This window comes from Gopherus evgoodei, chromosome 23 (assembly GCF_007399415.2).
Source record: "Gopherus evgoodei ecotype Sinaloan lineage chromosome 23, rGopEvg1_v1.p, whole genome shotgun sequence".
Lineage (NCBI taxonomy): Eukaryota > Metazoa > Chordata > Testudines > Testudinidae > Gopherus > Gopherus evgoodei.
Genome location: NC_044344.1, coordinates 12,989,325 through 13,001,730, shown reverse-complemented (window position 1 = coordinate 13,001,730; position 12,406 = coordinate 12,989,325). Strand labels below are relative to the sequence as shown.

The 12,406-nt window shown below is 55.0% G+C and overlaps 1 protein-coding gene across 1 annotated transcript; it reads left to right on the top strand.

Moving 5' to 3' along the window:
• The first annotated feature begins 9,448 nt into the window (after positions 1-9,448).
• FAM187A (family with sequence similarity 187 member A) lies at positions 9,449-10,693 on the top strand. Its single transcript, XM_030541100.1, has one exon. The coding sequence runs from the start codon at positions 9,449-9,451 to the stop codon at positions 10,691-10,693; it is 1,245 nt and encodes a 414-aa protein (XP_030396960.1).
• Positions 10,694-12,406: the final 1,713 nt, after the last annotated feature.

The following is a 12,406-nucleotide window of genomic DNA, read 5'->3' as shown; positions in this document are numbered from 1 at the left end:
CCTGGCCTGTTCCCAGAGCCCAGGCTGGCCAGCTGTGAGGGGTGGGGCCCTGCCAAGCAGCGATGCGCAGGGTTTGCCCTGCTTGGCGATGGCGGCATCCAGCCCTCGCTATTCCGGCTCCTCCGAGCGGCACGGCAGAGCCAGGGGCTGGTGAGCTGAGTTCTGTGCTCAGGTGGCTACAGCCTGGGCCAACGCCAGCCAGGTCAGGGGCTCTGTCATTGGCTCCCTGGGTGCAGAACAGGCTGTTAGCTCCCCCATTTGGGGGTATTTTCCTCCCTCCCGGACAGGCTGAGGAGAGCTTGCGGGTGTTTTGGAGGGGCCGGGAGCCATCACAGAGCAGGCCCTATGGCAGGAGGGGCTGGTGGCCTGAGTTAAAGCCCAGGACGGACCCTGCGCCCTTCCAGCACAAAGGGCTTGTTACCAGGTGCCCTTGTCTCCCAGTTTCCTACAGGGTTGCTCTGACTTGCTCGCTCTGTGGGGCAGTGCCAGTGCCAGCAGAGGGTGCCTGGCTCGGGAGGGTGGCAGAAGCAGGCTCTATGGATTGTGCTCTGTGTGTCCTGAACTGCTGGACCGTGGTGTGTGCCGGTGGACAGCTGCCACCTTCTGCCCCAGAGGTGGCTGCATGGCAGCCGGGGTGAATACAGTGCAGGGATGTGACTATGGGTGTAGAGCAGCAAGGTGGCTGATCTCAGCCAGCCACTGCTTCTTCCCCTAGCTGGATGTTTCTAACGCAAGTGAAAATGGAGTGGGTGGAGAGAAAGAGACTGAAGGGTGAGAGAGGAGCCGGATGGGGCCAGCCTGTCCGGGAGCCCCGTTGTGTGTTCAGGGGCAGATGTTCCTAGTGACCATAGCTGTGTTGGGGAGGAAGGGGGCTCCATTGTCACTCCAGCCCAAGCTGCACTGCAGCCCCCCATGGGCCATGCTCTGCCAGTGATCTAAGTGCCAACGCTGCCCCCACTGCCTGCGCCCTGCAGCCTCATGAAGGGATGGGCAGCGGGAGAGGGAGGGCGGCAGCAGGCCCAGAGTTTATATATTCTGTGTCCCATAGGAGCCTGGTCAGCTGGTACTGCCTGGCAAAGACCCTGGCAGCCATCACACCTGGGCAGTGAATCCTGAGCGCGAGCGCGCCTGTGCATGGGGTGGAAAGGCAAACCCGCAGGCCTCCGCTATACACATGCTTTCCAGCCAAGCCAGTGTGAGCCAGCCACCCCGCAGGGCAGGACGGCTGTAACTCAGAATGACCTCCCCAGTGCTCAGCCTGCGGGACTGGGCCTGCCCGCGCCTGACCCATATCTAGCCCAAATCTAGCTGCATGCCGATGCTAGGAGCCTCCGCCCCAGTTCCCTCGCGCACAGTTGGTTTAGGAGCAAAGATCTAATGGCTGCTTCCAGGAGCAGTTAGTGCCATTCATCGGCCCCTGCGCTAGGAACTCTGCTCGCAGGCTCCAAGTGCAGATTATCAACACGAATCCATGCAGCCATGCAGCTCCCCGGAGGCAGAGGCGTATTCTTATCCCTTACGTGCAGCTGGGCCGGCTGAGGCAGAGAGTTGTGACGTGCCCAAGCTCACCCAGCAAGGCTGTGGCAGAGCCAGCACAGCCCCTGGTTCTCCTAGCTCCCATGCCTGTGCCCTAATCACTAGGCAACACTCTCCTTGTAGAGTCTCCACAAGAGCTTCCCGGAGCATTGAGGGGATGGTGATGCTGACGTGGTCTTGCGAGGCACCTGCAGCAGCCATGCTGGACCCTGAGGTGACTCTCCCAGCCAGGTGCCAACCCGTTCAGAAGGGATCAGAGATTCTGGGTGGCTCAGATTTGGGGTCTGGGGGATTTTCAGAGGTGAGTGCCCAGCATTTCTTAAAACCAGAACCTTTAAAGGTGTCTCCAGATGGGCCCCCAAAATGAAGCCCTGCCCCCAACTCGCTCGTCACTTATGGACATCTTGCTCCACGACCTTTGGGCTCCGAACCTGTTTCCATCCCCCAGAGCCCAGACCCTCATCCAGCCGCAGGGAGAGCAGGGTCCCTGGAGCTGCAGGAATTGGCTGGGGGGTGTGTGGGGCCCAGGCAGGAGGTGGCCGGGGGCGCGCCAGGGAGCAGGTGTGTTGTGTGTTGTTTGTGTAGAACCCTCGCTCTGCGCTGATACGTTAGTGAGCCATCCCCCGCTGGAGTGTCTGCATCGCGCTTCGCTACTCAATCCATACGCTAATGGCAGCAGCAGCCTGAGTCAAGCAATAAAGCAAAAGCAAGCAGTACCTTCTCGCTGGTCGGCTCAGTCTTCCTGCGCCGTGCCCAGGGGCCAGGGAGGCTGCGTTCCACACTCAGAAACATGAGCACTTGGTTGTATCTGCAATAAACTAGTGTGGGCAGCTCCTGGGCAAGCTTAGCACTCCCAGCGCCTCCTGATCCCAGCTGGCTTCCCCTTAACGCTCTGCTCTGCCAGTGTCCCATGCCCAGCCTGGAGGCCCCCTGCTATTCCAGGCCTGGGGACCCACACAACTTTTGCCAGTGCAGCTCAATCCTGACCTGAAACTTAGCCCATGCTAGGTCCAGCTCCCAGCCCCAGCCTCTTTGCTGGGGTGTCTCCATGGTGAGCTCCGAACTCCCTGCTATAGTCCTGCCATAACAGTTCTGCCAGCACACTTCAGTCCCAACCCCAGATGTTCTTCTGAGCTGCCAACACCCAGCCGCACCATGGAGCCATGGGGCTTGTGACAGGAACTCAGGTGCAGAAGGGAAAATAGGCAGTGGATACCAATTGGCTCCAAGATAATATGGCAACTTTCCCAAACTGGAGAGGACAGGCATGCGAGGGCTGTAGGTGCGAACCTCATGTGGAAGACAGCAGCCAGGCAGCATTAGGAAGGGATCCCCTCATGCCTCAGGAGAGAGGAAGAAGGATTGAACCTGCGTACTTTAGCAGCAAAAGCACAGGCTTGAGCTGCAAGCTGCCTCGGAGGAGCTGGGACCAAGCCAATTTTCAGCATTGCGCCCCAATGTTCCAGGCCGGAAAAGGGAGTGAGCAGGGAGGTGGTAACATCTGCAGCTGACACCACGTTCTCTGGACTTGAGAAGAAGGGCAGGAAGTTCAGAGGCCCCCAGCCAATCAGGGTGAACTGGCAACACGATGGCAAATGAAACAGTGTTGTCGATTGCAAGGAAAAGTTCATTGGAAGGAATAATCCGAACTACTCAAGCCTGTTGTTCAGGTTCTAAATTAACCGCAAGCCCTCAGGAAACAGCCATGTGCTCAAAGTGCAGTGAGCAGGCAGAGAAGGAAACAACCTAGATCACTGACTGGTGTGAACCGTCACACACCATGGGTGGGACTGGTGTGAACTGACACCAGGGGTGGCTCCAGGCCCCAGCACACCAAGCGCGTGCATGGGGCGGCAAGCCGCAGGGGGCGCTCTGCCGGCGTCGCGAGGGCGGCAGGCAGGCTGCCTCCGGCGGTTTGCCTGCGGAGGGTCCACTGGTCCCGCGGCTTCAGAGGACCTCCCACAGGCGTGCCTGCGGCAGGTCCACAGGCGTGCCTGCGGCAGGTCCACTGAAGCTGGACCCTCCGCAAGCAAACCGCCAGAGGCAGCCTGCCTGCCATGCTTGGGGTGGCAAAATCCCTAGAGCCACCCTGACTGACACACACCATGGGTGGGACTGGTGTAAACTGACAAACACTCCCTGTGGGACTGGTGCAAACTGACACACACCATGGGTGGGACTGGTGTGAACTGTCACACACCGCCTGTGGGACTGATGTGAACTGTCACACACCATGGGTGGGACTGATGTGAACTGTCACACACCATGGGTGGGACTGGTGTGAATCGACACACACCATGGGTGGGACTGGTGTGAACAGACAAACACTGCTGGTGGGACTGGTGTAAACTGACACACACCATGGGTGGGACTGGTGTGAACCGACATACACGGCCTGTGGGACTTGTGTGAACTGACACACATCATGGGTAGGACTGGTGTGAACTGACAAACACTGCCGGTGGGACTGGTGCGAACTGACACACACCATGGGTGGGACTGGGATGGTAAATAACACTGAAAATCTTCTAATGCTTTTATACAGATCAGTAGTTCACCAACACAAGTGTCAGGAAGCCCGTCTCAGAAAGGACACCGCAGCACAAGTGAGCTTCAGAGACAGGTGACAAAAGAGATCGGAGTCCTGGAGCGATTTCACTATGAGGAGAGTTTGAAAAGACCAGTCTTCTTTAGCTTAGAGAACATGACAGTGAGATCCAAACTAAGGTAAATCAACTGCTTCTCTCTACAATGTCCAGAGACACCCAAGGGCAGCTCCTTGAAAGGTGCCAAAAGGACATGCTTTTTCACACGGTGTGGTTTAGCCTGTGGAACCCATTGCCACAGCCTGCACGGAGACAGGAGCTTGGTGGGATGTCAATGGCTAACTAGTGAGAGCATCCACAGTTACATGAGAGAGGGAAAAATGTGGATATAAAACCTTCTGCTTCAGAGAATGACCCAACCCCTACAGGCCTACGCAGATACTTCCCTTAAGGACAGGTTATTCCACCATTGTCCAGTAGGGGGTTCTTGCACCTTCCTCTGAAGCAGCTGGTGCTGGCCATGGCTGGAGATGGGCCAGCTGGACATCTGGACCCCTTGCCTGACCTGGCATGGCACCCTCTGCGGCCAGTCTCCTACAGACGCAAGCATCTTTCTCCACTAGTCACGGCTTGCAACACCCAGTGCCGCAATGCTCAAGGGATTTGACCCCAGTGTATTACCCCAGGACACATACGCACTGGTTACCCTGGCCTTGCCACATTCTGGGCAGGCTCTGAAAGAGAAGCAGGTGAAGGGAGTTAGCACCCAGGGGAGAATAACTGGGCACTGACACGGCTGGCAGCTGGAAGAGAAGAACCACAGATGGTAGGGCCTGCAGTGCCCTCTTGTCACACCCCAATGGCCCCCTCCCTCAGGGCATCTCTGGGGAGGCAGATCAGCATTGTATGTTGCTAACGCTGTTGCAAGCATCGCAAGGCATTTTGGGAAGGATTAAAGGTGTGAGTGTGGAGTGGAAGATTCCTTTGCAGGTTGCGAGAGTCCGAAGGGGGAGGCAGGGAGAAGAGAACGAGTTAACGCAACGCCTCAGCTCAGTCCGAAGATAAGACACCGGCTCCAGTCCAAGGTCACTGCACTTGAACAGACTCTATGCAGCCAAGAAGCCTGCAGCTGTACCTGGATCTTACCCAACCCCAGCCAACTGTGAGAAAAGAGAAATAAGCTGAACCAGACTGCAGGGAACTGCAAAAACTAGGGAGACAGTGAAGGCCAGCGAGGGGAAAAACAACGTCCCTGAAGCCAGTGAGTTCTCGAAACACTGAGGCCACAGAAAGCCGGTTTGGACTGGTACAAAGAGCACGGGGGACAGAGGTCCCTGAATGAAATGCCCCCAAAAGACCCCAGGACTTAAAACCCTCCTGAGAGCTGAAGCAAACTGGAGATCAACAGCGAACCCCAGACAGCCTGTGCACAGGACAGAACTCTCGTCCAGCCTTCCCCCTCTTCTGACATTACACCCAGCTTGGCCAGCCTCGGGTCGAGTGTGTGTGAGTATGAAAGTGGGTTAGGGCTGGGGCGCTAACACTTTCTTTCTTCCTCTGAGTGACGTGGGAGCGTTCCCAGCACTCACTGCTGTTATTTTAATAAAGCTTTAAAACATAGACCCTTGGTGTGCTCCTTCATCTCCTCCCCTAACGATCCTGCGGCCTCAGCCGGATCACCTGACGCCTCAGGCAGATTGGTAACGGAAGTCTGTCGCACTGTGCCCTGGGATCCTCTCCAGACAGTGCTCTCAGCCCTGCCAATCAGGATTATTTTATAATTCATTAGCTCTATGGCAGCAGCACCCCTAGAGGCCCCAGCCAAGGTCAGGGTGCTGTCCTGCAGGTGCTGCACAGACGCAGTGAGAGACAGGCTCTGCCCCAAAGACATGAGGCATAATGTGACACGCTGATGCACGTGGGTTACAGGGCCTGGTGCGCAGACTGAGCTTGGCACAGTATTTAGGCAGCTTACACATTTAGCTGTGGAAGTCCCTGGCTCAATCCCAGGTGTGCTGACCAGCTGGCATCACCACACTAACATTTGCCTTAACCCTTACAGGGGAAAAAGGGGGGGCGAGATGGACAGCACCTCCATCTGGCCTAGGGCCTCAGGATTTAAAGGGGTGCTGCTGGAAGGTGGCAGCTGCTGCTCATGTGGACAAGGCACCCTGACCTTACTAGGGGCTAGGCTGATTCGGTTTAAACTTCGGCTTTAACTCCACCAGCTAACTCGTGTTACAGTCCCACAGCTGGTCTCCGTGTGCTAATCCACCCTTTTAGTCCTTGTCTAGATGCAGCCTGGAGGGCGGCAGCAGGGATCCTTGTGCTGTGCTCTGACAGCTGACAACTCTGAGCTGGGGCAGATGGCCAGAGCACAGGCCCCTCGCTCAGGCACCGGCCATCTCCCAGGACCAGTGTCCGGCCCTGGCAACTTTTTCACCACCACATGGGTTTGCTGGGTGAGACCCTCCATGCATCTGCCAATGCCAGCCCTGCCTGGGGGAATCCCCCTCTGATTGGCTGCCTTCCCCACTGCCCCACCTACTGGGGAAGAACAGCCAATCATGGGTGCTACTGGAAGCTGGCAGCACTCTACCCCCTCCCCTCAGGAGCCAAGGACCCAATTCTCACAGGAAGAGAGGGAAAGGGAGCAGAGAGTCAGCAGCTCAGCCCTGCTCCCTCCTGTGAGCAATGGGGACAGGATGGGGCCTCTGCCCCATTGCCCTTCCCTCAGCAGGATACACCTGGGAAGTGAGCTGAAGAGCCCCTGGAGTCACATGTCCCCAGCCTGGAAGGGGCAGAGGGGACCCCCCTGAAACCCCCCAAGCCTGGGAGAGGGAGGTGAAGAGCCCCTGGAGGAACAGAGTTGAGAGGGAGCAGGGCAGAACTGATGTGGGCCAGATTTGCTGCTTGATCGGGGTGGGCAGATATGGGGGTGGTTGCTGCTGCAGCAGGGTCCAAAATCACTGTAATATCAGTGCTGTAAAATCAGTGCTGGTTGCACCGATCCTCACCCACACCCTGGCGCGGGTAGGGCATCTACAGTCAAAGACAGACCCAAAACACAATATCGTGGTCTTTTAAATCACATGATTTTGGGCCAATCTCCTGAGTCTGGAGTCTGACCATGACTTTTGAACCTGTGGGGTTGGCCATGCTGCAGGAGGCTCCTGCTCCCAGCTGCACAGACAAGGTGCTCTCCTGGGGACTCCGCAGCTGCCTCCTTTGGATGGCATTGGCATCACTGAGGCATGCCCCAGAATGCATTGTAGGCCCCGGAAAAGGCAGCCCACTGAGGTTGAAGAGAGATAAGGAACCTACCTGTGTCTAGGTGACCAGACAGCAAGTGTGAAAAATTGGGACGGGGTGGGGAACAATAGGTGTCTATATAAGACAAAGCCCCAAATATTGGGACATCTGGTCACCCTATCTGTGCCCCACCCTGAGTCCTGGGGGTTTGGCCTGGAGATTTTCCCCACAGGGCACCCTGTGGTCTTAGGTGTGTACGTGAGAGAACCGAGCGTAACTTTTTCCAAGCACAGGCAAGGGGATGAGGACAGGGGATCTCAGCAGCAGGAAGCCTTCATGAACCTGCAAACAGGTGCTCTGGGGAGGGGCTGAACTGACTTGTTGCTGGAGCCATCAGACAAGAGCCAGAATTTCCAAGGGCTCAACACTTGCAATGGGATTGTTTAGTCTGCAGAAGAGAAGAATGAGGGGGGATTTGATAGCAGCCTTCAACTACCTGAAGGGAGGTTCCAAAGAGGATGGAGCTTGGCCATTCTCAGTGGTGGCAGATGACAGAACAAGGAGCAATGGTCTCAAGTTGCAGTGGGGGAGGTCTAGGTTGGATATTAGGAAAAACTTTTTCACTCGGAGTGATGAAGCACTGGAATGGGTTCCCTAGGGAGGGGAAGGAATCTATTTCCTTAGAGGTTTTTAAGACCTGGCTTGGGAAAGCCCTAGCTAGGATGATTTAGTTGGGGTTGGTCCTGCTTTGAGCAGGGGTTTGGACTAGAACCTCCTGAGGTTCCTTCCAACCTTAATCTGTGATTCTATGAAATGCAGGGCCCCAAACTAGCTTTTGAAAAGGTGAAGGCGGGGAGGGCTTAATGGCCTACGTGTCTGGTTTGAAATCCCAAACCCCCCTGAAACCATGGGTTCAAATGCAGGCAGTGTTGAGCTCTCCCCATTCATCTATCCCAGAGGGATACATGGGATCCCATGCATCTTGTCAACCAAAACCTTAAACAACGGAGGTCTTGTCTGCACTGCAGCAATGTTCACAACCAATGTTTGCCCTGATATTCTGAGCAAGCTAGAGTGGTGGAGAGCAGATCTATCAGCCCTGAAATGATGAAAGCCCTGTTCCCTACGAGCTGAAAAAGGATGACCTCAAGTTAATCAGAGATACCTGAGCCCAGTTAAGGGCTGCCAGTGATCTTTAAAATCCCCGTTTCTGGTGAGAGAGGGGAGGGGAGAGATGAGAGACAGGCTGCAGCTGGGGCAAGGGCAGAGGGAAGGAGGAAGAAAAAGCTTTCTCTGGCTGGAAGGCAGTCTCCCTTCCCTAGAGGAAAAGAAACTAAGACAATGCTGCCTGGGGAAACTGGCAACTAGGAGCCACTGTAGTAGGGTAACTCCCTAGAAGGAGAGGTGGGAAAAGCATTTCTGTTTGTATTGGGGGGTTCTGTTGTTTTGCTGAAGGGCACTTCTTGGGCCTACCCTGAGGCCCACCATATAAGAAGGAAAAATAAAAGAGGAGTGAAGAGAAAAACCTTCCAGGGTCAGATTGGTTTGCTCCAGGCCTCCTACTGCCCAAGGGAGTAAAGCAGAGGCCTGTGAGGCACAGGAGGTGCCCTGCCACACCACACAGTTGTGCGGTGTACAGGTGACCTACCTGGCTGTTGCCTTGCACTCAGAGGTGGCTGCGTTTGCGTACACATCTGTAACATGCCTTGAGTTGCAAGGGCTTGTTTATTGTCTGAGACTCCCATTCTCAGGGCTGTGTTCACATTCTAGAACCGACATGAGGAAAAAAGAAAAGGTTCTAGAGTTAATGTCTCTGAGCACCCCGTCGATAGCCTTGAACCTTCAGTGCAGGACAAACACAAAGTTCTTTAAAACAGTTTACAATAGCTTCCCCAGCAAGCCTTAGGCTGTGATGAGATAATCCCAACTGCTATCCACCCTCTCCCAAAGCAGTTCCAGAGGGGAAGAGTCTACTGCCGAACTTGACTACAAAACCCATGCTTATATAGTGAAATGTATTAAAATCGTCTGCCCCAGCACTGTTCTCTGGCTGTTAACCTTAGTGACCAGAGGATAAGTAAGGATCTTGGGATGGTTTGATGCTAGACTGGCTAATGGAGATAAGGCTGGTTGGAATTTCCATTCTCCTTGGGATGGCAGATGTTCTCCATGCCTTTGCAATCATGGAGAAGGAAGATGTATTCAAGAAAACACCCTGCCCAGCCTTCCTGATGTTCGACAATGCTGCCTACTTGGCTGACATGAGTTTTGAGCTCCCTTGTAAGTGCAAGCCAGAGGAGGTCACCTCAGTCGTGTGGTACTTCCAGAAGAGCATGGGCAGCCGGCAGACTAAGGTCTTAACAGACTTTGATGGAACCATGTTCTTGGACTCCAGCCACATCCGCGTGGGCAGCGACATGCTGAAGCGCTTCAGCATTAGGATGTTCAGTCTCATCGTCTTCCAGGCCCAGGTGAAGGATTCAGGCCACTATCTCTGTGGTACCAAGGAAGGGGACTTCTTCTATGGCTATGATGTGGACGTGCAGCCCTCCCAGGCCATCACCGTGGCCTTTGAGGACAGGAGCCAGCACCCACAGAAGGATCACACAGAAAAGCATTTCAGCGTGTTCACCACCTTCTGGGACTGGACCAAGTGTGACCGCTGTGGGGTGAGAGGTGAGCAACGGAGAATTGGCCTCTGCTACGTGAAGAGCGCCTACCTCTACCCCAGGTACCGCACAGTCCCGACAGACGTGGTGTCCTGTGGCTCAAGATCTGTCCCCGAGCGCTTCCAGGGCACCATCCGGCGCAGGAAGCCCGAGGTTGTCATCCGAAGCTGCCTAACGCCCTGTGTAAAGAAAGAGGGCCCCGAGGAAGGAGTGCTGTCCATCTCCAATCTCATTGCAAAGATTGGCCAGAAACCGTGGCTGCCCAAAGTCCCCATTCAGTTCCACAAGCAACAAATTGGCAGCGGTCTGATAATTGCCTGCCCCGGGGCCAGGCCTGAGCATGCAGTGGCATGGGACAAAGATTCGACCCGATTGTACCGCACCAGCTTCCTCATCGGGGTCAACAAAAGCATGCGGGTCTTCATTGACCATGGCAACCACCTGCACATTCGATTTACCCAGCTGGACGACAGGGGCACTTACTACTGCTGGTGTGAGGGGCAAATGGTTGCTGGCTTCCGGCTCTCCGTGGGGTTCCGAGGTCACCACAAGCGAACCCTTGATGACCCCGAGACGAGATATGCCATCAAGGCCATCCTCACAAGCTATGTCCTCATCACCATAGTGTTCGTCAGCATCCACGTCAGCCGCTGCTGCTGCTATGTGTTCAGATGCACTCCCATGGAGTAGCCTGACTGACGAACACTGGCTGCAGACCAGGGAAATTATTTCTCATTTGTTTGTGATTATGTCTTGGAACATTTTCGCTTGGGCTATTGGGAATTTTCCTAATGCACATTAGCAATAAATGCAAGCAAAATGCTACCAGTGCATGCTCATTAATTTCCTTTCATTGTGGAGAAAGAGAGAACTGAACCATAACGAGAACTGCATTCAGCTTGTTAGGGACAGAGTCTGGGAACCAGGACTTCTGGGGTCTGTTCCGAGCTCTGCCACTGACCTGCTGTGTGGCTTTGGGCAAGTCACTCAGTAAATAATACTAATATTTTGCACTTCCTTAGGCTAGTGTACACTAGAGGCGCTACATCAGCACAGCTGCACCGCTGTGGCACGTCTGGTGAAGATGCTTTATGCTGATGGGAGGAGCTCTCCCAGCAGCGTAACTCCGCCGAAAGCGGTAGCTATGTCAGTGGGAGAAGTGCTGTCCACGCTGGTGCTCAGGTTCTTGCAACTTACGTGGCTTGGAGGGTGACTTATTCACACTCCTGAGCGACATAAGTGATACCAAAGTAAGTGGCCAGTATTGGGTTTACAGAGCTGGGCCCATGCTCAGAAGGGGCCCTGGCCTGCTCCACTTGCACTGCACCCCGAGACCCTGAAATCCACCAGCCTGCTGACTCCCCCACACCCACCACTTGCTCCTCTCGGCCAGCTGGCCCCACCCACCAGCTCCTCTCTGCCCCCCAGCCAGACCCCAGCACACCTCCAGCTCCGGGTAATCTTTGCTTCTCACTACCTGTGGGGCCCCACCTGTTTCCTCGAAGCTGAGCCACCTAGGACTGGTGCAGAAGCCTGGCCAGTCTCAGACAGTTGGGGGGAGAGGGAGAAGTGTGGGGCTGAGCAGAGCGGGGCCATTCCTGCCATGCCATGCCCCATTGCCACCGGCCAGGCCCTTTCTCTGGGAACCAACCTCCCTGCGCCATACTCCATTGCCCCCATGGGGCCCCAAAAATACGTTTAGCATCGGACCCACAAAAGGTTAAACCAGCCCTGTAAGTGGTAATGTCAGCAAGGCTTTATTTTTTCTAGCCAAGGGTCTCAAAGCCCTGCACGAAGGTGGCTAAACACCATACTATTATCCCCATTGTACAGGTGGGAAACTGAGGCACAAGGGACCAGCTTTTCAAGGGCTCAGCAGCCAATATGCGCCACAGTGTGCTGGGCTCTTCTGAAAGTCCAACCATTTATCTTGGCAACTAAAGGGGAGTTGAGCTCTTTGGAACATTGCCCCCATTCATAGAATATCAGGGCTGGAAAGGACCTCAGGAGGTCATCTAGTCCAATCCCCTGCTCAAACCAGGACCAACCCCAACTAAATCATCCCAGCCAGGGCTTTGTCAAGACAGGCCTTAAAAACCTCTAAGGAAGGAGATTCCAGCACCTCCCTAGGTAACCCATTCCAGTGCTTCACCACCCTCCTAGGGAAAAAGTTTTTTCTAATATCCAACCTAAACCTCCCCCACTGTTCCCTCAGCCTCTCCTCATAAGTCATGTGCCCCAGCCCCCTAATCATTTTTGTTACCCTCCACTGGACTCTCTCCAATTTGTCCACATCCTTTCTGTAGTGGGAGGCCCAAAACTGGACACAATACTCCAGATGTGCTGAAGAGAGGGGAATAATCACTTCCGTCAATCTGCTGGCAATGCTCCTACTAATGCAGC

Bases quoted from the DNA above. Each gene is read 5' to 3' on its own strand.
- FAM187A (XM_030541100.1), top strand. From the start codon at position 9,449: ATGGAGATAAGGCTGGTTGGAATTTCCATTCTCCTTGGGATGGCAGAT.